We start from the raw sequence: 23,901 nt of genomic DNA on the forward strand, positions 1-23,901 counted from the left end.
GCCTTTCTGTTCAGTCAAATGCTGCTGGATTTACAAACAGCAGGATAATCATTGATTATTGATAAACTACTAAGACAAGGTAGAAAATCGATAACTGCTAGGGTTTGTGGAGCACTGGACAGAGCCCTCCCGACAGAAAATATAAGGCTGACCTCCTGCTTTGTGCGATGATGTTTGCCAAGGGGCATCTAATGTGCAGCTGAAATTATCAAGGCAAACACATCAAGCTATTTGTGATTCACTTTAATTATACGTATTTACTAATTCAGCCATCTATTCTTTGTGTGTTACTAAAGGAAATGATAAAAATGTTTTTAACTTTCACAGAGAGTATGTTTTCCATTTCCTTTACTACATCAAAAGTATAAAACCCTCGATCTTGTTTGCACTTTGGCAAATTCAAACTCAGAATAAACACCTCTGCCTGATCCCGAAAAGCATGACGAAACTGTTCTGACCATCTGCCCTTCCCAGCAATCTCACCTCTGACCTCCACAAATCCTGCCTAACACCCAACTCAGGCAGAGCCATGCTTGACCACACAAAATGAGCACTGCTATCCTGCAACTGACTAAAAATCTCTCACATCACCCTCCAGCTGTGAAATTTTTTAAATACTGTTTTGTAATAATATCCTTTTCAGCTGTATCAATGGCATCTGCCAGTAGCTGCCACTACAACAAATAAAACACACGTGCAGTCCAGCTGCTGCGATAAATTCAACACAGCTTAAATTGATCACAGTATGATAAATTTAAACTGCCTCAGGACAGGAGAGTCTATTTTTCTCTTTCTAAATCAGCATAAGTTTAATATGCGACGTTGAATCACAAAGTTAAAACTAACTGCATGCTTGACTGAAAGTAAGAGCACTGACCAGAACTCCAAATTCAAAGTTGAAGACACAAACATGAGTCTGCAAAGCCGTGTTTGCTTCCCTTCAGCTTGCAACAGATGGGCCTGCTGAAGCCTGCACCTCAACAGACTGAAGGTCAGTGGACAGGTCAGGCCCAAACAAAGGTTCCCTTACAAATACCAGGAATTAGTTCAGCCCTCTCTCCTCTAGTTACTGTGGTCAGTTTCTCAAGCACAACACAGCATAGCATACTTTACCTGCATGTTGAGAGCTATTAGAGCTACAGAATATACTTGCTGATTTCTTTTCTGATGTTGCACTGTAATGGATGCCAGGCTTTTAGTAATCCTTCTAGGAAGAATTTTTTGAGTCCATTTAACTCTCCACCTTAACCAAAAAGACCTATATTTTTTTCCCATTTCAAATTTAACAAGGGATATTACAAATACCTTCCACAATCAGTTTTGGTTTGTTTGGTCTTTTTAGTTGTGACAATACTTTTCTTGCTTTCAATTCAAATGATAAATAATAAATAAATCCAAAGCCTTTCTTCAAATTTCTAACCAACAGAAAAGATGTCATCAGTGTTGTCAGTGACGGTATATTCACCTCAACAGTTTTAACATTGTGGATGATGATTTGTGTTCAGCTCCTCAGCTATGTGGAAGGCAACGACGCCCCCAACCATCCACAGCCCAACCCACCCCCCCAGGGTCCCATCCTTTAAGGGAGACATTAAAATTGATCATCCTCTCCTGATCCTGCCGGCAATATGTTAAATTGATGGCCTTCAGCATCAGAAGGCTCTTCGCCGGCTCTCCTCGCTGATTTACTAAAACAAGCCTCAGAAGTTTTACATGTACCCCTCTCACAGGTCCTGTTCCTGTGAACTTGAGTGCACGTAACGTAATGCATGTAATACCCAAATAAGTTAATTTCACATTTGTTCATTCTACAACTCCTACTGAGAGACACCATTATTTAATTGAGTAATGAGTCCTTCATAATGTTAAATGACCCCACTGAAGATTAATAAAAGGCTCTGGAAAAAAAAGGGCTGATGAGCAAGAAGGAAAAGAATGCAAAGCTGAAAGAGCCCACAAATCAATCACTAGCTGGTTGGCAGATGTGCTGCTGCTCCACACAGGCTGCAGGATAGTCAAGTGACCACTGGCCAGGCTAAACAAAGAACTATTCCCATGAGCAGCGTGACCTCTCAAGGCACTGACATGGTGGCGGGGGAGTGGTGTTGGAAGGAGCATTCATCCCCTCCTCCAATCTCTTATCTCTGCTACAAAGTTTTCCAATCATTCAACAGCAACCCTCCACTCACCACAGACAGTGGCTTCATTGTCTTTAATCTCCAGATCAGAACATGGAGTTAAAGAAGTCAATCTGTAAATAGCTACATTCTGTCTTTAACAACACTGTTATCCTTTGCCGTGGTGTATTAGAAAAATAAGTTGATGGCAGATAAATAAAACTGAAATTTAAATAAAATGTATGTGAATACGCCAGATTAAACAGAGAAAGATGTTTATGAAAAGAAAAGTAGAGCCACTGATGACTATTGCAGCAACTGATAAAACTAGACTCTGTCTCACTGCCCCCCATCTATTGAACAATTTAAAGAAACCTTTGACCTTGAGGCTCGCTGTTCAGGGGAGCCATGGTAACCTTTCGTGTCCAGCAGAGGAGAAAAACAAGACTCCAAGCTTTGAGCTGTCCCACTAAACGTAAAGTTTATAACTTCTGCCGCTAGGGTTTGGTGACGTCATGAATTAACGTGTTGTTATCTTCATCACCATTTTCATCAGTTTCTCCCACTTTGGATTCCTTCAGTGTGAATCGTTCAGAGGGTTTTTACTGGGAGTCATATTATCCAAAGAAGTCGCCTCCTCTCCAAAACAAACAGATCAGGTGATTATAACCAGTAAAAACACAGAATAAACCAGTATCACATTTTTGTTAACGCTATGCAGCGGACACAGGACGTCAGGGAAGGGCTGGGACCTGAGACGGCTAACTTTTGTTTTGATAGTTTCTCTGATAACTTATGATCCAGACGTTCAGGAGGCTTTGACCGGCAGCTGAATTATCCACAGAGGTGTCTGCGTAGAAACACTGAAAAAAGCAGTTTCACATTAAAAATCAGTGATTCACCAACGCTGTTTGGTGGACACAGCATGTCTTAGAGGGCCTGAGAGCTAAGATACCTAACATTTGCTTGGCTATTTCTCTGATAACTAAACCAGGCGTCCAATGACTGAAGGTGACCAAGGTGTAAAAGATTGGATAAAAACTATCAGCACGTCTGACACTTTCCAGACTGCAATGCTGACATCTCTGAGAAATTCTCACCACCTAATAGCCCCAAATTTACAAATTTACACCAACTTGTGGGCGACAACTGAACCATACCCATCAAAGTTTTTGACAAATCTGACAATTCCCTCTATTTTCCTGCCCTATGTACATGTGATCACACGGTGCAAGGAGAGAAAAAAAAGAGAGCCAACTCAGAAGGCAATCTCTCTACTGAAATCCCCATCAATCTGAAGTCTATTGACAAAAGTCACATGATGTGTCTCATGTGTCACATACCTTTTCATCAGGGCTAAGTCCCCTCACCTTTGCGCTTTAGCAACCCACTGTTTCAGGTTACCCTCCATCACCATCACATTCCTCAAGGACTAGCCGGTCCACAGCTTCAACATATCAGCGTCGGATTAAAAAGCTCACAAGTGGGACCGTTCCTGCACTTGAGGTATAAAACATCCCTATGATCATTACCTTTACTCACATCTTATGAAGAACTAAGCTATCTGGAGGGAAATGGTTGCACACGTCTACTGTGTGCGTACAGCCCTGGAAAGGAGGCACTGAAGCCTGAGAAAAGTGCCTCAGGAAACAGTGACATTTGGATTATTAAAAGGTTCATAATAAGCTCAATTTCATGTGCAGTCTTTCTCCATTTAAAATAGATCAAAGACAAATGACACGCTCACGTTGCAAACATCTCTCTGCAGACTTTGACACAACAGGCAGGTCATACAATAAGAGAATCATGGTGTTTAATGAGGATTGCAACACTGACATTTCAATGAAAATGTAAACTCGGAATCAACCTCCATTCTTTAACTTTTACAATTAATGTAATTAGCCTTGCTGTGGTGAACAGGTCCAGCTGTTCCATCCACTGACACCCGGACAAATAACTGCCACCAAAGAAACCCCTTTCTTTTGCAAGCACTGGGGGGTAATCTGGACAAAAACGGTTAGAGTGAAAAGCTTTTCACTCTTTCACCAAAGTAGTGAGGCAGAAAACAATTATGTGCAAAGCCTCCAGCCCCTACTGACCTGGTGAGGCCTGCAATAAAGTTTGGTCATTTAGACTCTCAGGGCAAGGCAGAGGTACTGGGAAACGACAATTCACAATTGTGTGCGTGCACGTATGTGTGTGTGCACACCACTCACAACAACCCCCACTGCTCCCTCTGTGTCCTTCAACTGAGCATTTCTCAGGTATGTGCAAATTTTATGAGCTTCCAGATAGACCCTCAAGCATGTCTAAGTGCCATTTTAAACAGACTAGTAAAGCTTACAGGCAGCCTTTATCACCTCTTAACTTCAATAAAGCAGGTAAACTACTCAATTAATTAATATAACTACATATACTTTTAAGTACCAGAAATCATTTGATTGGCTGGGATGTCAACCAAGGAGAACTGCATGTAGGTACAACCTCAAGAAAATCAACAATTCACACTATTTGCACTCAATTTTATACAAAGTTTGATTAACCCAAAGTTCATTAACAGATATTTCAAAGGTTTACATGTTCCACCGTGGAATTAAACTGAAACAAGGATCACAACACCAGGACAAGATATGCAAAACAGCTATTTTCTGCCTCATTAAAATCAATGTCAAATTAAATTTCAACGTCTTGCTTGAAATGTTAAAAATGCATGTTTTAGTACAGATGTGAATGCAATGTATCCACGATAAAAAGGTTAACATACATTCTGAAAGAGTGTCACAGCAAGATGCATGGCCTGCAGGGTAGGAGGAGGGGATATAAGGACCCGAAAGACTAACACTGCCTGAAGCTTCTCTACTCCCCCCTTCAAATACGAGGCCAACTCGCACAGTGCTGGAGGAGAAAGCATTCCAAAAGAACAATTCCTCAAGCGATCAGGGTGCAATAACATGAAAGCCCCGGCTTGTGAATAGGGGTCATCTGCTCTTTAGCATTGCCGAGCCGGTATCCTGGACAGCTCCTAACCTTTCAAATCTCCTGCTCCTTCATTAACACACCAATGGGCATATTCCCTTTCCAAACAGTATGTTTTTGGGCTCCAACTTTGAAGACTTTGTCCCTTCTTCCTGCTGCCACTACCGAAGCTGCCCTGAATGCAACACTGAGCAGCAAAAGAAGGCAAATAAATACAATGAAGATTAATGTGTTAATGTTAAGTTTAAATCTCTTTGCATGATTTGTGCAGGAAGATTTGATTGATGATTTTTGCAAGTACATGGTAGCAAACAGTAACACTACAGAGATGTGACTTCTTCACTCACACCACATCGCATCACATGGCCTCCACACTGTAACGTTTCCAGTGTGGTTCCAGCATGATACTCACTTGCGATTGTAAGACGGGCTTTCTGGCTCAGGATTGCTCCATACTTGTTCTGAGCAAGGCACTGATAGAACCCTTCATCTGATTTGTCTCCTCTTCTGCTCTCCACTTCCGAAAAATAAAGGGATCCATTGGAGAGCAGGTACACCCGTTCATTCTCCATCACTTTCACTCCATTCTTGAGCCATCTGACGTCAATGGGTGTCTCCCCGTGTGCCTGACAGTCCAAAATAACAGCTTCTTTTCGCATGACAGTGACATCATGGGGCTCCTTGATGAAAAATAACTCACTAAAGCATAAAACACCTGCAGAAAGAGAAGAGGAAACAGACAGAGAAGCACATGAGAAATGAAGGTGGTCATCAGGATGCGGGCCCTCTGTCAGGGCAGGGGAGCAGGGCACTGTCGGGAGTTCAATAAAGAGTTTACAGGACTTACACCCCCACATGCTTTTTTTGTGAAAATTACATGTATTGGAGGCTGTGGCTCAATATCCTGTGGGTGGGTATTATCAGTGTCCACAGTGTCAGACGGATACAAGTGTGACACACATTAAAACATCCCAACAAGGTAAAGTATCACATCTGAGGGGCTTGGAGGTAGCAGCCAGCAGGAGGTCTACCGTCCTTTACTGTAATCACATCGTAGCTTTATAAAGTCTTTCTGCTCCACTTCAATCCAATAACTTATGGCTCGTAAAGTCACTAGCTGAAGGTGAAACAGTTGATCCTATTAGTCTCTGTAGTATTACCCAACTCTCAGCGTGACCTTTACGTAATGTTTCATTAATGTGACCTCTGAGGACTGAACAGAGAGACACTGTGTCATTCTTAAAAAAGGCCATGATTTAGTATATCAGAACAAAACAAGTTGCAGGTTCTTCACTTCAGTAACATTACAACCTGCAAATACTTTCATCTTACACCAAGGACTTCCTCCCATATCAAAGGAGAGAGACATGCATGAAGCCTGTATCTTTTCTTTTATCTCCTACACCAGCTCTGTGTGTGATATATGTGTTGATTTTGTATTAGTGAACTGTTTTCGCCGGACATCTGGTCCCAGTTTTCAGCTCTGTAATTGTATGATTCTGGCCAGAAGATCAAGTTAAACAGCAGCGAAATACTTTGTAATACTTTACAACACAAATACTCATATTACACCTGTCTGCTCTGCCCTAACGACTCATCTCAAACATCTTTATCTATATCCTTAAATTATCCAAAATACTGAAATATTTTTTTAATATCTGCAACACTTCTAATATCGCTAATACTATCTCTTTATATACTTAAGTGGACATCTATGAAGTTAACAAAGATCTTTTTAAAAAAGTTGTAGTTGGTTAAAATGAAGAGGTGAAATGATGAAAAACCTTAAAAACCCTTCACTCACTTTATATTGAACTGCTGACTGTGACTGACAGAGTTGAATCAGCTGAAACACTCACCCAGTCAATATAATTTAGCCCTTCGTGTCGTTTCAGCGAATAATTTAACTTCATGCTCACTTATCATCACACAAGTTAAAGTTACAGATCAGCTCCTGCTCATGACGGACGCTCGCAGTGATGAAACACTCAGATGGTTAAGTGTTTTCACTATCAAGGCCAAATGCCAGTGAAAGCTCTCCTTACCTGAGACTGGAAGAAAAAAGACAAAGAACAGCAGACGCTGATATAGTTTCCTTGTGAAAGGCTCCATTTACGTGAATTGTCCGCGCATGCTAGCTGCTCTCTCGTGGCTGCTTCCTGCAGATGAGCTGCGCTGCGACTGACGCGAGGCTCCGGTGCTGCAGGCTGCAGGAGGACAGTCTCCCTCCTCTGGGATGGACCCAGCAGTTCATCACAGCTCCAGGTCAGTGTGAAGCTTTCAGTCCAGCGCCCCCTGGCTGCAGAGAGACCCCCCCCCCCCCCCCCCCTCATCCTCCTGCATGACTGTACACATCACTGTGCGTAACCTTTAGCTGTATCTGTCTCTGCATAAGACCAAGTAATCATTGGGAGAAGTGGCTATGTAACTGTAATCTATTAAAAGTCAGAGTTTTGCATCCACGATTCTCCTTATATTGCGCAGGTATTGACCCACTGTGCACCGGAGTTTCATTATTTACCCAGAAAACCAGCCAGTTCACTGTAGAGCTGAAATGATTAGTTGATTAATCAATTAGATGATGATGATGCAAAACTCACCATCTTGGGGTTTTCACTGTTGGCCATACAAAAAAAAGCAATTTGAGTATGTTACTGTGTTTTTGTTTTTTGTTTGTTTTTTATTTGTTTGTGGTTTTAACTGTTTGTACAGTTTTTTTGTTTTTGTTTTGGTTGTGGTGGTGGTGGTGGTGGGGGGGGGGTGGGGGGGTGGGGGTTATCATATTTGTTGTCATATTTTAGAAACATCAAACTGTCAATACCAGGTCCACAAGATGGAGAAGTGATCACGGTTGTTATTCTACTTCAGTGGTACATATTCTAATATAGACCCTAATGAAATGGAGTAAATATGGAGTTCTGGGGCCACTGGGCGTTTGCCTGCTTTGCTCAGCTTGGTAACCAAGCCTTGTCTGAAAGTGTTGCAGCACCAGGTCTGACTACTTCAGTATACTTTGGGGTAGCCTTCTTTGGTCAGCATTACATTACATTTTAACATATCTCATACTGAATCAAAAATACCTTTATTTATCTGCAAAGAAATTACAGCTGTCAAATAAATGCACTGAAGTAAAAAGTAAAATACTCTCTGAAACGAGTGGAGTAACATGGCCCTGCCCATGGCCACGTTAACCATGTGAAAACTAGATGTGGGCTCCTACTGTTCCCCTGCTTGTGGATATATGTTTATGCATAGATTTATTTGGGAATATGCACCATGTACATTTCCACACAATGCCCATTTATAAGACGGTAGATAGACAGGATGGCAAAAAATGCAGCATCCAGTCAGTAACATGAATAACAATTTTTTTTCTCTACAAAATATGTCAAGTTTAAGTCGAACAATCCTTAACATGCCTACTTTTTTAAATTTAATTTGTCTGAAATGTTAGTACGGCATGCTTTGTATCAATAACTTAACAGTATTTCTGTATAGTGTGAGCCTGACACCAAAACCCTGACTGACCCAGGATCAATGTTCTTGCTTGCTTCACCAAGAACCTTTCACTTTTCCTTATCAATGCAACTGAAGCTGTATTGATGAGAGCAGATGCCGCAGTATCAGAGACCAACTGCACTCCAAATGGTCTCTACAGACTGAAAAAAAAAAATGTTAATGGAAATGAGTTTGTCTCTTGTCCTTTAAAACTGGGTCGCAATTACGAGGAAGCATTGATAGGAGCAAGACAGCTGCTGCGTCAATGTCGATATTGATCCAATGTCCATCACTTATTGTGGGGACAGATCAAACCCCTTCTCTCCCACGGACCTCCCTCTGTCTTTCCTCTATGAACCTTTATTCAGCAGCCGACCGCAGGCCAGCTGTGATGTCCGGCCAATCAGAGAGAAGAAATAAAAAAATAAAAAAAAGCATAGTGCTGATCAGTCATGGAAAATATGCACTCCTAAGTAAAGATTAAGGCTGAAAAATACAAGACAAATGTGATTGATATTAACAGAATGTATCACTGTGGCTAAAGCTGTTAACAATATGGCATATTAAAAATGCTATATCTGTATTTTGGCAGGTTTCCAAAATATAGAGGATTCTACGTTCAATAGTTCAAGCTGAACTGAGACTTTTAGTTGGATACTTAATATTTCAGAAAAAAAGGCAATAAAAGCGGGAGAAATCATTGTCATCATCATATTTTCTTCACTTGACACTGGAGTGCCATATTCATTCTGAATTTGTTTTGGAGAAACACTAGACAACTAGTTTTAAAATTGCAACTCAGGTATAACTTTGGTCAGATAACAAATTACCCTAATTAAGTGTACTAAGTGTACTTCCAAAATAAATGGAGAATTTTACAGTGTTATCGGCATGAAGAAATTTGAAAAAGATGTTAAAATAAAAGCCTTTTTTTTTATTTACTGGTTCAAAAATGGAAAGATTAGCCTCAAGATATTATCCAACAAACCTTAACATAATCAAGAATCAGACATGCTGTCAAATGCCACAATAACCTCTGTCACTCACAATGTACAACCTAATTGTTTCATACGTTGATACAAGTACTTGTACTGTATTACATAACCTAATAAGTGACCGCAACCTCAGTTTAGCATGCTCGGTCCTTTCTTACATAACGTGAGAAAGTGAGAGCCTGGCCTCATTCATGCTCAGCAGGGCTCTCCCCAGGGTGTTTAATTAATCAAGAATTCAGTTTCGGCACCTGCCAATATGGCACAGTTTGTGGGTGGAGTGATGCTCGGCCTGTATGTGAACTCGGGTCAAGCTCTGAGGTCAGATCGATGGAGTTAAAGTCATTATCAGGTTATGAATGTTGGTAAGGTTGTGGGTAAAGGGGAACCAACTTTCTCAAAGCCTGCTGCTATTGGCTGAGGCCTGTGTCTTCCTCCTACCACACATGCCCATCCCCACTGACCCTAGAAGTGTCCAAAAGGCCGGCCTGAATCGTGTGTGACCTTTTCTACTGACCTGTGTGGAGGGGAGGGGGGTTTTAGTGCCACAACAGGGGGTTGGGGAGAAATTAGGGCTCTGGCTGCTCAGCTGAATCACACAAAAGGCTCTAACCACAGAGATGTTGACGAGTCTTCTCCACACGCTGCTCTTGTTAACAGCCAAGAGCACATATGAATGAACACCCAATACTGTAGGTCAACAAGCTCACAGGAAAGATCACCGATTAATATTTAACTACAGCTGAATTAGCTCGATAAACAGTCAGACTGTGCTCTCAGCTCAGTCATGCAGTGAAATGTTGTTTGAAATAAATCCCATGATGAAACCCATGAGAGACAGTAAATGGTTGGGTGTAAAAAAGTAGAATCCAAGGAGAAGAACTGCCAATCAAGAGCCAATACGATTTGAAACAAACTAGTTTTGTTTGTCAGAAGTGGAAATGTTAGGTCGTGACTCTCAGGAAGGATACTATGTGTTTCATCTCCCCCAGCTGGTGCAATCCAGTACTACATACACATACCTGCACCTACATCTGTGCAAACTATACTTTGTACAAGCTTGACATGAATATGGTTTGATCATACAAACACATACACCTCTGAAATGAGTCAAAAATGAAATGACAAATGATGTTGATTACATTCAAATCCTGAGAGGATCATTTGTAGTTTTTCTCCATAGTTTTGATGCATTGTTAGAAACAAAAGTCTAGTTTTGAGACTTTGTGAAACATACACCAAAACTGTGTTTCCATTTGACAAATGAGCAAATGCATGCCCCAAATGGTATTCTCAAAAGTCTTCATAAAATCATATTTAAAAAGGAAATACTTCAGCAACAACAAAACAATAACAACAAAACAAACAAAAAAAAACTCCTCACTAAAGACAAGCAAAATGAAAAGCAACCTTTTACCAGCACGGTAGCTACATTAAATCAAGGACGAAATTTTTAAAAAAATGCAGAAAACAAAACATCAAAACATATTTTAGGTAGTCTGTTTACAGCTCTATATCCGGTCTTTGCTGTCATGTACATCAGATGATACCATAGATTTATATGCTCACAATTACTTAAATATTCTCCTTGGTCAGACACCTTCAATACATTGTGTGCAATACATTCAACCTTGGAATAACCGCAGTAATGTCTCAGTGTGTCCTGGACATTTGTGTTACTGGGCAAGACTATCAGTATTAATGGATGGGTTTGCAAATATTGCAGGCTGCTGTAACTTCACATTGTCCAATATGTGATACTACAAAGTTGGATGACTATTATCACACAACACAACTGAAAGTATTTCACTCCCAGACCAAACCATTACTCTGCAATACACCAGTTTATACACCAGATTCCACTCGTGAGTTCCCACAGGACCCATTATAGCTGCTGACAAACACATACATGTACTCACAAACGACTTTATAGTGTGTTATAAATCATTTCTTCAATGTTTATATATTGGTTATAAATACTAAATAGGGTTGGTTACAGTGTGACTGAGAACTGTGTAAAAAATCATTAAACGGTAAGTGAATGAATTCTAAGTTGTGTCCATCAAATCAATAGAGAAAAACTGTAATAGTAAAGGGACAACATTTATATAGCACTTTTTTAATCTATCAACCACTCTAAGTGCTTTACACTACAATCACATTCACCCATTTACACAAACACTCACTGAGGCAGAGGAGCAGTGATGCAAGGTGCAGGAGGATGCTTGTCTGCCATTGGGAGCAACTGAGGGTTCAGTGTCTTATCACACTGTAACACTACAGCAGCTGAAGAGGAGGGAGCGTTAGACATGAAGACACCAGAGGATTGATTTTACATTTTATTATTCTTCAAATATATTCATAATTTGGTGTGCTATAAGTCATCAAATTGGGATTTAACAGCTACAGTTCATTTCACCCTTTAACTGTGTGTGTGTGTGTGTGTGTATATATATATATATATATATATACATATACACACTGCAGGTATGTTGTTGTTGATGTTGTAATGCACTTATAGGTGTTATAATTGTATAATAACAAAATTTGATATTGTTGATCTATTCAATATTCTTCAGTAGAGAACAATACATATATAACAGTACTTCCATTTCAAGATTATAACATCAATAAACACAATCAGATTCTACAATATATTACAAATGAAGGCCTCTGTATTTAATTTTAAATATCAGTGAAAGAAGAGAATGTGCTTATTTTCAGCGATGTTCACATGTAAACATTTAAACACGTGCACTTGAAGCATATGATCATGCTTTTAAAGGGTGATTTAAGCAGTCTGCAGGTGACAGATTGGCAAAGATTCAGACAGTTAAGAAGTAAGACTTCGATATTAACAAAGTGCTTCACTTTATAAAAGCATAGTATAAAATTGTGTTGTCAGAGACAGAACTAGCCCACGATATCTTCCTTTATCAACAACCTGTAAACATGGCAGGCAGTGTAAACACGTGTTTTACCATTCAGAAAATGTTAAAACTACTGCTTAAGGATAGTTACTTTCTTACAAAGGTATTACAAGTGATTACACAATTTTAAAACAATAATCTGTACACATTTTGACAACCAACAAAACAAATTTTAAAGTTGTACTCTTAAAAATAGAGCACTGTGCTGAAATTAGACACCCATGATGAGTAGAAGAAAACAAAATTATATCACTCATTGACAAAAGGCAACAAAACATGTTTAACATACTGTATAAGGTCAGTCTTTCTGAGAAGGTTTCTGTAAGATGCTGCTCAGGATATATAATCTGAATATATACATTTATTTATTTTTCTGATACATAAACAGTCAGTGTTGAACTTGGGTATGAGTAGCCACTGATAATGAAGGAAACACAAAGGATGCATGAGGTGCTGAGGCACAACAATAACCTTTTTTTTTTTTTTTTTTTAAACTTTAACAGTTTCAACAACAGTTGCTGTGTCAGTTTGTAGAAGGCAAAGACAAAGTTATATTTGCATATACAATATATTTGTGTAATATCTGAGAAACTCAAAAATCAAGTGATAGTCAACTGTTATGTATATGTACAATTATGCATAGTATTTCAGCACAGTCTAACACTGCATGTAGTCACTTCTTTCAATCTGTGGACTACGCAGATACAAACAGTATAATTAGTTTTGCCTTTAACTGGTCCTGCTTTTGGTACATCACTACTACAATGCTTGACTGATACATTGACACACTTTGATTAAGTGTAGTTGCTCAAACTTGTATATAACCTGCTATGCTATATACTGTATGTGCTTTTGAGGCACATATTTTGGATTTCCTGCATCAGTGTTTCTAATATACTGGAATGAAAAATGTATATTTATGTATAGAATTTAAATGACAAGAAAATGGGAGAGAAAACATCTTCACATCTGTTTTATTTAGGTTGAATTACCAATTTATATTCATGCTTTGTTGTTTAAAACATCATATACCCGAAATCTGAGTGACAAAAGATTTAGTATATGGGCAGGGAAAGGGGTTACAGCTTACCTATACATAAAGGAGTACTAAAGAGTTTTTAGACTGTGATGAACACCAAGATTTCTACAGTTTCCTCCAATTACCACATTATATGAGAAGAGTTTAATTTGGAAAACTTAGAGGATGGAAAAATGAAAATGTTTATATCCACCTATGATTCTGACTACAACACCAAAATTAATTCCAGGATATATGGCTGTCTTTCAAATAGAAAATCAGAAGAAGCACTGTATGTTCAGAAGAAAGTTGTTATGTCTGATTATGTTCACTTTGCCCTTGAACAGTAAAAGCATCATTATTTTTTTAACTTATCTATTTGTTATGATTTTTTTCTTTCTTTCTTTGTGATATGATGGCTTGTTTGTTTTTTCTTTTTTTAAGCACTTTAATTTTGTTGTAATGTATCAATGTCAAAACAGGAGTGAAGTTAAATATTTGTAATTGGCTTCATCTTTTAATTTTAAAACCTCTGGATGACATTTTCTCACAAATGAGCAAATGTCATATTTAAAGGGATTTTTGACTGTTCACTTAACATGTAGTCATACAGTGGAAGTTCATGGTTTTCAAAGAAAAGCAACATAACCACTATAAGTCTCACATGTACCTGATGTGAGAAGCTGAGCATTATGTGTCTCTGAGGCAATTCAGCCCAAATGAAACAAATGTTTTTTAAAGTTAGATGTTTTTAAGCTTAACATTCACATTAATTTGTATAATAGTCATTTGACAGAATCATGCTCTTTGAATATTTAAGCATTTTAGCAAATAGAAGTGAATACACTTTTGAACAACTTATAATACAGAATCAAAAAATAAGAAAAGCTGAATTGTAAACATTACAACACGTGGAGTGATTCAATACCTCCATCTCGCCAGATTTAAGGTCTAACTTTCTCCATGTGTGCCCCATCAGAGGAACAAAGTGAGGGCTGTGTGACTGTCCTTCATCTGTCACACAGCTGGCAGGTTAAGATCCAAGTTTGATGCACATCTTGTTTCTCTCTTCAACATTACCACATCATGCTGCTAAGCTTTACTCTGATGGCAGTAAATGTCAGTTTAGCTCATTTACTGACATTTACTACATTAATCTACCCCGTCAAAGCCTTGTGCATTCTCAATGGCAATGTGAAGTTTCTCCCTCAGTTCCTCAAAAGACTCATAAGGGGGAAGGTCCAGCCGGTTGAAGCTTTAGGAGATGAACGGAAAGACAAAGACAGGTGAATCAGGGTTAAAATCAAATCCAAGAAGGAGTCATAAAACATGTATTTGTAGGAATCAAAATTAGATTTTGTTTTAGTTTTTCACAATTCTTAAATACTGAGATGTGTCATTGAGGCTGATGACTGTAATCAATTCTCAAATGGCAGGTAGAGAGCTTCTACTGTAATCAGCCACTAGAGGGCTTCAACCCACTGAGCTCAATTAAATACTAGTTTGAACTAGTCCTTTTTTAACAGTTTGTCTTTATCACAGCCACACAAAACTTCTGTGTGGGCTGAGCTTGAGGAAGCAGAGTGCATTCTTGTTCAATGTCATGTGTCAGTGGGGTGGGGTGATGTACTACTCAACAGTAATGGTTCCATATTCTTTCTCTTTCTAGAGCCCCTGATACTCCAATGTTTAAAATATTTTCTAACCTGATATGCAGAGATTATCATTTAGATATCGATCTTGAGCATCAACAAACATTAAAACATAATTTGTAGAGACAATGGGGGCTCATTATATTGTAGCCACATTACATTAACATCATAATAATTGTGAATGTTCCTTAATTGCGATAAAAGCTGCACTGAAATCTCTGCTCTCACTGCAAACCTCGCAGCTAAACATAATGAAAAACGCAGTAGAAAGGAGAGCTGAAATAAATGTGAGATTTTATTTTTTTTTGGCTCAATCTCCTTTAGCCTTTTTAAATGTCGGCACACACTTTCAGAAAATCTGAAAATGGTCTAGAGTATATTGCTAAACGTAAATGTGCTAGATATTATGGAAAAAAAAATTAACAGTAAAAGTGCTTACCATGTGTGGGCTCGGGGGAGTTTATCACGTGTTCCCCACTGCTCAATGGTGAACAGCTGTGGTCCATTAGACCCTGGGAAATAAACCATCAAACATCATACAAACACATACAACATAATTTCAACTGGAATTGATTTACAAGAAACAAAACAAAGTTCAAGCCACCTGTAAAGTGAAGGCAAGTGTATATAGTATGGACAGAGAAAACGTGATCAGTGGACATTGAGGCAATGATAGTCATACCCATTTGGACATAAAAGACAAGATGAAAATAATTCTTTATGCTGAGTGGATAAGTGGAAAGAAGAGTGAAAAATCAAGGGTAAAACACATCATAACAATGGAGCAGGTGGTAGTACAAAACAGATCAGCTCACCGTAGAGTTCAGCGAAGCCATTCATTGGGACCCTGGATGTTCCTGTCACAAACTGTAAGAGCCGGATTCGCTTCTCTGCATCCATCAGCAGCACCGTCTACAACAACACAACAGAAAACATTCAAATAAATAAGTCATTCTTCTTAATGGAGGGAAAACACAGACAGGTCCATGCCGTCCAGCTTCAGCTTGACGGCTCCAGGCATGGAAAGTTGTCTTACTTTCCAAAACCACTGGATAACTACGTGGTTGGAGCAATAGCTGTTCTTGTACTTGGTGTTCTCTCGCCAGTCATTCACATCCACATCTCCAAGACCACACATGAGCAGCTGTGGAAGGAAAGAAGGCAGGTATACAGACCATTATTCATCTTTCTGTAATGACTCTGATCCATTTCAACACATCAGATCAACTGAAAACTCACCTCCAGTTCATTCTCATCAAAGATCTTGATCAGATCTTGTGGTATCAACTCAAAGAATCCCTAAAACACAAAAATGAGTCAGATTTTTATCAAAATTTTAAAGGCTTTGAACACCTGTACAGATGCTTACTATGTTACAAGAAACGTATCAAATAAATTTTGACCTCCTTGAAAGCAGTCATCTGCTTCTGTATCCTGTTCACAAACCTCCACTGCATCACCAGACTGTTAACCACAAAACAGGTGATTAGCATCAAACCATAAATTATTAGTTCAAAGATTTTTTTAAAAAAAACAGGAGCTGTGTTGCTTACTGGATGTATTCCTTCTTGTTTTCATTTGTGACGACAATCTCAGACCCGCCCGGCTTCAGATCATGCTGGTGAGTCTGAAGAGAAAGAATGGGATATGTCGAATCACTAAACACAGAAAAACACTTATCACAAGGGGGAAATTGTTGAGGCAGAGACAAGATGTTGTGCAAACCTGTCCAAACAGCTCTTCATCAATGGTGAACCTTAAATCCAAGTCTGTTGGGTCATTCTCCAAAATCCACATCAAGGAGTTGAAATATTCACTGTCCTGAAAAAAGATAGTAATGATAATAATGATAATCAACTTAATTTGTATTGCACCTTTCAAAACAATGTCATAAAGTGCTTTTCAAGGGAAAACAAACATTAAAACTTTTCACATCATCTTTAAAAAAAAATCACTAAAACTAAAAAAATCTAATAAAAGTTATTTTTTTAAAGATACCATTTAAGAGGTGATTTTAGAAAAAATGGCACATTTAAGAAAATGAAAATGATCCACATCATCAGTAATTTGAGGATCCTGATACAAGGTGTTGACTTAATTATTTTTTGTTGAAAAAGTGATACTCACAACAGACTCCATGTCCTGGAGGGTGATTGGCTTCTGCAGCATCATCTTGTAGAAAGGCCGAATGAAGAAAGCTATAAATACCATAAACAAAAATGTCAGGACCGATAACATTCTACTGACTTTGTCACTGCTGCTGCTGTCCTTTCAAATATCTAAACATTTATAAAGAAATGTTCAGAAGCCCTCACCATCGAGCAGTTTTCCATGATAAACAGCCATGCCTGCCACACGGCCGATGAACTTGAAGTAGGACAGGTGGTCCTCATTACATAAACCTGAGTTAGGGTTAATCTGCAGCGTGTAGTTGTCCCTGAAAGACAAATCACGATAAATAACAACAACACCAAAAACACATATTTTTTAAATAGCTGTGCCAGTCCCTGCCTTTTATGTGATTTATATTGCTACTGACATGACTCGAAGTCTGTATTTTCCCTGATGCAAAGAGGATTAACTGTACCATGAAGAGGCTGATTCCAACTCATTTTCCATCTCAAAAATACAGTTTTCCAAAATGCATTGGTAGGTTTTGACAGTGAAGAGAAGATGGGACATTTGATCCTTTAATTTTAGTCTGCACTGTGTAAACAATAATTAATCTTCCCAACAACAAATATCACATGGAGTTTGTGACTGCACAAAATTAGCAATGATACAATATATTTATCAGGAGCTGGTAATTTTGCATATTTCTCTCAATTTTCAGAGCAGTACAGGGGCCCTGGATGCACAACATGGTCTGTCAGAGAGGAGGATGTAAATCACTTGTGCTACCTCTCATTAGCTATATCTTTATCTTTATCTGACATCAACCAGTCTTATATCAGTTAAAAAACATCAGTAAAAACAAAAACATCAACAAATACAAAACAACTCAGACACCAGATGTGTAAGATTGACAGAGAAGGTTTAGGACAGAGACGATGTTTGGACTCACGTAGCAGAATACTCAAACAGTCCGTAGTACGGGTTGAACATCTCCTTGGACATGAGGAAGAACCACTCCCTGGCCAGGCCTCCGTAGTCCAGTCCTTTTTCTCCCTCAAACTCCACCCACAGTCGTGCCTTCAGCAGGTCAGCCCTCTTAACTGAGAGGATGCGTCGGTATGAGTCCTCCAGCACAGCGTTTCGCCTCATCTTCATCTCAAAGCGGTTTGGGATGTCAGCCTACATTAAAATGTATTGACGTCATTAAGAATAAACAGCATACTTGAAAGTAAGACTGAGAAACTGATATCAGAGGTAAAAGTAACAGCAGTTTTTAAAACTATAGTTTTTTCAAAGTCAACAATCATGAAAACAACAGATGTCCTATGAAGACACTCACTGGTTTCTTCAGCTTCTTCCGGAAGTAGTCATACTTCTGTTTATAATCTCTGGAATAAGGCACAGCCTATAATAAACAAAGGATCATGTTCAGTGACAAGAAAATCAATCTTAACTTTATGAAGCCTGTAATCTATACAGAGAGAATAGTTTTTTTGTCAAATACAATCTGTACTCACTGGTCCAGTTATAGCTGAATTCTGTAATCTGGGATCATCCCATTGTGTGGTCCTGGTGTCTATGAAATAAAATACATCAGAGGCCATTCATTAATAAAGAAGTATATTCATTATCACATGAGTACAAGATTTATTTTTTAGTATTAAATGTTACACGCACTATGATCTATGTAGAATATCCTCCCGTCAGTGTGGACTCTCTCCTCCCAACCAGGCTAGGAATGAAGACAATAAAGTGCATTTAGATTATTAAATACAATAAGCAATACTATCAGGGCTAATAATATATTACAATCTAGAGCGCATTAAGACACCATCTATAACTTTTGCCTGAGATCTAAAGCCTAAATTTGATAAATGCTTTTCAATTGATTGGTTAATGATTTCCTGTGACTGATGAACTTACTGGCAGAGGGCCGAGATCAGCGGGGTCAAGCGAGGGTTTCCTCCTCATCTGTACAGGAATCTTTAGCCTGGGATCTTCCTGTTCAAAGGAAAACAAGTCAGGGTTTGTTTCAGTCAGACAGGAAATGCTCACACAAGAACTAGTTTGAGTGATCCCGATAAAGACTGTGTTTTTCACATTTTTTTAAAGTTCAGTTCAGTTAATTGAGACCCTTTCTTGTTGTGGAAATAAAAAGCTACTGGCTTTGCATCTGTTTTGAGAATTTTGAAGTTTTTCTATTGACATTCTTGAAGCCAACCATGAGTGGCCATTAGAGGAACTGCACCCCTAAGTGTGTCATCACCACTCGGACATAAAAGTACACTAGAAGCCCTCTTTTCTGCTGCTTCCTCACCCAGGTAGTTGTCTTTGTGTTGTGGTCGATGAAAAAGGGCCTTCCATTGGGAGCACTGCGAACCTCCCAACCAGCTGGCAAGAAGCCTGATGTGCCTTCAGGGCTTGGGGTGTGCTGAGGAGACACCTCGGGGGATACAACCGTTTGGGATGGTGTGGGGCTTTGGGATAAACCTGCACCACTCTGTGCTGCTGGTATCTCTGAGGGTTTCTGTCCAAGAAAATAAAAACATCTATAAGGTGCTATTTTAGTAAATTAGTTTAATCTGAAGGAATTAGGATATAAAAATGTCCATGCGAAGTGTCAGTATATATCAGTATAAATAAGAAAGCCCACTGTGTACCTGAATGATTGGTCGTGTCCATGTCGTGACTCGACTGATGTGGTTGATAAAGTAGCGTCTTCCTTTAGTGTCCCGCTTTTCCTCCCAGCCTGAAGGCAGCCCAGATGAGGTTGGAAACAGCTATTGAATGACATAAAAATTGAAAACAGTGATCAATACTGAAAACCTCAAGCTCATCATGTTCCACAGTATCCAACAAAGCAAAATATAACTTCAGTAAAACTATTTTTTAACTTCCACACCACAGGAAGTGACAGAACACTGGACAGTGATGTCTCTAGACAGAATGTATGAAGGGGTGATTTCTGTGAAATACTCACTACAGGATTTACAGGATGTTCCTCTCCGACTGAAGTCTGGGCACTTCCTCTGAGACTGGAATGGCTTGAATTACTAGCATGATCCTGCAGCAGAGGGGAGGAATGTCAAAGACAACAATCATCATTTGGCCATTAATGAGAATATATTTTCCACTCTCCATGGAAGCTCATGGTTCATATTAATCTCATGACAAGTCTCTCTTCCTCTAATTGTTGGTAACCAGAACCTTACGCTGCACACAACGTGACTCACCGTCTGGGAAGAGCGACGCTCACCAGCTGTGGCCCCTGAAATTTGCACGTTTCTCAGGTCGCCGCAGAAGGAGTGGAACTCCACAGGGGTGTGGGCTGTAGGTGATGTGAGCTGGTTATCGCTGTGGTACAACGTGGACTCGTCCTCTGTAATGATCTCCCAGCTCTACAAGAGGAGAGAGAAGACAAAGTGGGAGGCTGATTCAAGGTCAGATGCAATGACAAATTACCCAGTTTATGTAAGCAGTGTCAGACTGGGAGCTCTGTTTAATAGTGAACCGATGAGTTAGTTTGTTTAGAGTTGATGAAAGTGGTTTTCCTCAAGTGCTTATGCCCAAGATCCCAGGGGACAAGCCAGAGGCCTGCACTACGAAGCAGAATTTAACCCTGGGTATTAAGGGTTATGATAGTGTTCAGACTGGAACCCCTCTGGCTTTCTCTGTCAATTTTTTATACAAGTACCCCTCATTATTGCGTGGGGCCAGCTCCTCAGCAGGAGTGTACTACTTAATGGAATCCACAAATGCAATTATAGTGAGATCTAATCGTATCCTAATGATGGGGCAGTGATGTTAAAAGCGATTAGGCATTCACATAGTCTGCGATTCATTGCCAGCTGACCTTCCAAGATTTGGCAGCTACAACAGTTGCTTTGAGCATGGATTATGTGTTCAACTTGTTTGTGTTTGTGTAATATTATTGCTCTTCATTTGTAAAATGTGCCACTTTGCTGTAGACTTGTCCATGTTTGTGATTGGTCATATGCTGCAAACATTGCCCCTTTTATGTGAATGCGCTCACGAAAACCTGGGTTGACTTACTGAGTTGATAACCACCATCTTGTGACCACTTAGCATGATTGCAGTTGTTTGGTTGTTGAACTTGCTTTGTAGTACAGGCCTCTGAACTACACTGCTATGACCACCACTGCAATACCTGGCTGCAACATGGGATCTGCACAGCTAACAGAACAAACTTCCAACATTCCTCACACACCACCCTAATTAGAAACAGGGGTGTGGAGAGGCTGTGTGATATTCTTGTCCCACTAAAGTCCAATATTCACTCACCTCTTCTTTTAGCCTTGTTTTTGTCTCTACCTACTCATGAGGGAAATGTTTGGCTCTTTAGCCATTAAATTCTCCACTACGTTCACCACATAGTTGTCAAATGTGTCTGTCTGCTGTACGATGATGCACAGGAAGTGTACAGTGGGTTTTTACTTTTTAATACAATTGGAGTGGTAAAAGTGAACAAAAACAGTAAGGTTGCAGGCTGAAAAATCACAACAATGAGATGAATGACACTAAACAACTAGGTCTCAACAGTAATACAGGACAAGCAGGGCAAGCAGGACACAGTAAAAGGCATGCAAATGCAAATTTGTTAAAAAAGTTAAATTTACCTCAGGAGACTCTTGTGTGGTGTTTTCATCGTGGTCTGAGATCTGTCTGCGCGTAATGAACGCATGCTCCACCTCTGTGTTATTGTTCTGTCTTCTTTGCATCTCCAAATCACTGTCCCTGTTTAGGACACACACACACTATCAGTACTGCATCATCACAGAAAGTGATGTACCTTTGCTGGGAAGAAGACAGAAGACTTACTGCATTGTGGGTCGTTGCCACTGTGTGGTTCTGCTCTCATGATTGACAAAGTAGATTCTTCCCAGGTTGTCCTGACGCTCCTCCCAGCCAGGGGGCAGAGGGGGCAGCAACTGGCTTTGTCTGGGCCCTGACATGTCCTGAGACTCCAGAAGCTCCCAACCAGGCTGCACATATTTAAAAAGTTTTAAAAGGACTGGATGGAGACAATATCCTAAAACCAGCTGTTTAATTGCACACACCAAAGAAGACTTGGCAACTAGAAGAGTGGCTAGGATGACTAAAGCTTTGAGTTGGCTAAAGCTCATTCTGAAGAAATCATCTGCATATTTTACACCAGCCATGCTCACACAGTGGGTTAAATATATAAGATGGACTCATGGGCTTTGTGTGAAAGTGACAATGCAATCCAGTCTAAAAGAGCTGTTTAAAATGTTGTGTATGGTGAAAACAATGACACTGCAAGATTACACTTGGATTTTCGATCAATATGATTTTTGTCATCTAAATAACCCCAGGTTGCAGTTAATAAGCATGTAATCAGTGTTTTTTTAATATAGTTTTCATAATATTTCAGTAAAAAAATTACAATTATATGAATTAATTTATAATGTGTAGAATCATTGTGTCCAGTCACAATGATTTTTCCTGCTGTGACTAAAATAAATTTACAAGTAAAAAAAACACCACCAATACCACAAATTTACTTTGAAGGTTGCCTTTGTTTACAATTGTGGTTGCCTTCAATTTGATTCTGGGTACATTTACAACAATAATAAATGTAGAATCTGGTTTATTTTTTGCTAGTAGAAGTTCAGAATGACTGGGAACTAAAATCTATGACATATTTTGATATAAGCTATAAAAAGTGAACAGAGGATATGTGATATTTGTGAAGATCATGGGAGACATTAGCCAAACTTACGTCGGTTTCCTCCGTCTGATCTGCTGTTTCCTCCTCTGAGCCAGAGTTTTTTGGCAGGTAGGTCATTTTGAGACGTAGATGACCTTTGACTCTGGATTTGTGGCTGCGCGACAAATAGAATAATTTTTTGAACAAGCAAGAAATAAATATATGTCAGGAATGTTTAAAAATAAAATATGAACTTTGGCCTATCATTTCTCCTGCAAATAAACATATGTAAAAATGAAATGTAAAACAGGAAAAGACAAAAGATTAAATAACCATGAAATCATGCCAACCTTCGTGGGTGAAGCAGAAAATCCTTGAATGTGTATGGCCTTTCTGTATTAGGATTTTCTGTCTGAGAAACAAATGAAAAACCGTGAAAATCTTTAATTCCTTAAACACTTTTAGAGCTGCATAAATAAATCTACTGCTTGGCACTGTATCACAACAATTTATTTAAACTATACTACTACTATACTATTACATGAAACAACAATGACTTTGTACCATGAGGGCTAATTTGTGGGTGTTGTATTTATAATAAAACAAAAGCAGGGACGTAACATAAACATGACAGACTGTGTTTCCAAAACTATAGATAACGATGTGGAACAGACACTAGAATAAGGGTGTACGTGTTTATATTTACATGGCGGTGTGGGTGAAATTGAGGTCGAGAGCTTGTACAGTAAAAACTACACAAAAAAAAAAAAACTTACATGGGGACATCGACATGCAAAGAAAAAGGATATCCTGCAACCTAGGACTCACCGGTATCTGATTTAAGGGTACGTCCACCTGTCCCAGAAAGTCATCACGTGTCTGACAGAGAGAGGGAAAGAGAGTCACACACAAAA

The 23,901-nt window shown here is 39.2% G+C and overlaps 2 protein-coding genes across 2 annotated transcripts in view; both read right to left on the bottom strand.

The window, feature by feature from the left end:
* Nucleotides 1-7,599, bottom strand: part of prtga (protogenin homolog a (Gallus gallus)) — a 31,395-nt gene extending 23,796 nt beyond the window's left edge. The window contains exons 1-2 of the mRNA XM_071489875.1: nucleotides 7,139-7,599; nucleotides 5,506-5,808 (exon numbers count right to left, since the gene is read on the bottom strand). Of these exons, the coding sequence (XP_071345976.1) occupies nucleotides 5,506-5,808; nucleotides 7,139-7,205 (370 nt within the window). The 5' untranslated portion in view covers nucleotides 7,206-7,599. The remainder of the gene's footprint in view (nucleotides 1-5,505; nucleotides 5,809-7,138) is intronic.
* Nucleotides 7,600-13,902: 6,303 nt separating this feature from the next.
* Nucleotides 13,903-23,901, bottom strand: part of LOC139627529 (E3 ubiquitin-protein ligase NEDD4-like) — a 28,647-nt gene continuing 18,648 nt past the window's right edge. The window contains exons 6-29 of the mRNA XM_071488347.1: nucleotides 23,816-23,866; nucleotides 23,338-23,399; nucleotides 23,060-23,162; nucleotides 22,138-22,301; nucleotides 21,936-22,053; nucleotides 20,532-20,696; nucleotides 20,279-20,362; nucleotides 19,959-20,078; nucleotides 19,616-19,825; nucleotides 19,222-19,299; nucleotides 18,976-19,030; nucleotides 18,816-18,874; nucleotides 18,638-18,703; nucleotides 18,248-18,477; nucleotides 17,499-17,620; nucleotides 17,311-17,381; nucleotides 16,909-17,004; nucleotides 16,737-16,810; nucleotides 16,587-16,647; nucleotides 16,423-16,482; nucleotides 16,220-16,327; nucleotides 15,999-16,095; nucleotides 15,623-15,695; nucleotides 13,903-14,786 (exon numbers count right to left, since the gene is read on the bottom strand). Coding sequence (XP_071344448.1) covers nucleotides 14,684-14,786; nucleotides 15,623-15,695; nucleotides 15,999-16,095; nucleotides 16,220-16,327; nucleotides 16,423-16,482; nucleotides 16,587-16,647; nucleotides 16,737-16,810; nucleotides 16,909-17,004; nucleotides 17,311-17,381; nucleotides 17,499-17,620; nucleotides 18,248-18,477; nucleotides 18,638-18,703; nucleotides 18,816-18,874; nucleotides 18,976-19,030; nucleotides 19,222-19,299; nucleotides 19,616-19,825; nucleotides 19,959-20,078; nucleotides 20,279-20,362; nucleotides 20,532-20,696; nucleotides 21,936-22,053; nucleotides 22,138-22,301; nucleotides 23,060-23,162; nucleotides 23,338-23,399; nucleotides 23,816-23,866 — 2,430 coding nt within the window. The 3' untranslated portion in view covers nucleotides 13,903-14,683. The remainder of the gene's footprint in view (nucleotides 14,787-15,622; nucleotides 15,696-15,998; nucleotides 16,096-16,219; nucleotides 16,328-16,422; nucleotides 16,483-16,586; nucleotides 16,648-16,736; nucleotides 16,811-16,908; nucleotides 17,005-17,310; nucleotides 17,382-17,498; nucleotides 17,621-18,247; nucleotides 18,478-18,637; nucleotides 18,704-18,815; nucleotides 18,875-18,975; nucleotides 19,031-19,221; nucleotides 19,300-19,615; nucleotides 19,826-19,958; nucleotides 20,079-20,278; nucleotides 20,363-20,531; nucleotides 20,697-21,935; nucleotides 22,054-22,137; nucleotides 22,302-23,059; nucleotides 23,163-23,337; nucleotides 23,400-23,815; nucleotides 23,867-23,901) is intronic.

This window comes from Trachinotus anak, unplaced genomic scaffold (assembly GCF_046630095.1).
Source record: "Trachinotus anak isolate AG129_WGS33_773 ecotype Australia unplaced genomic scaffold, CSIRO_AGI_Tana_v1 ptg000011l, whole genome shotgun sequence".
Classification (NCBI taxonomy): domain Eukaryota; kingdom Metazoa; phylum Chordata; class Actinopteri; order Carangiformes; family Carangidae; genus Trachinotus; species Trachinotus anak.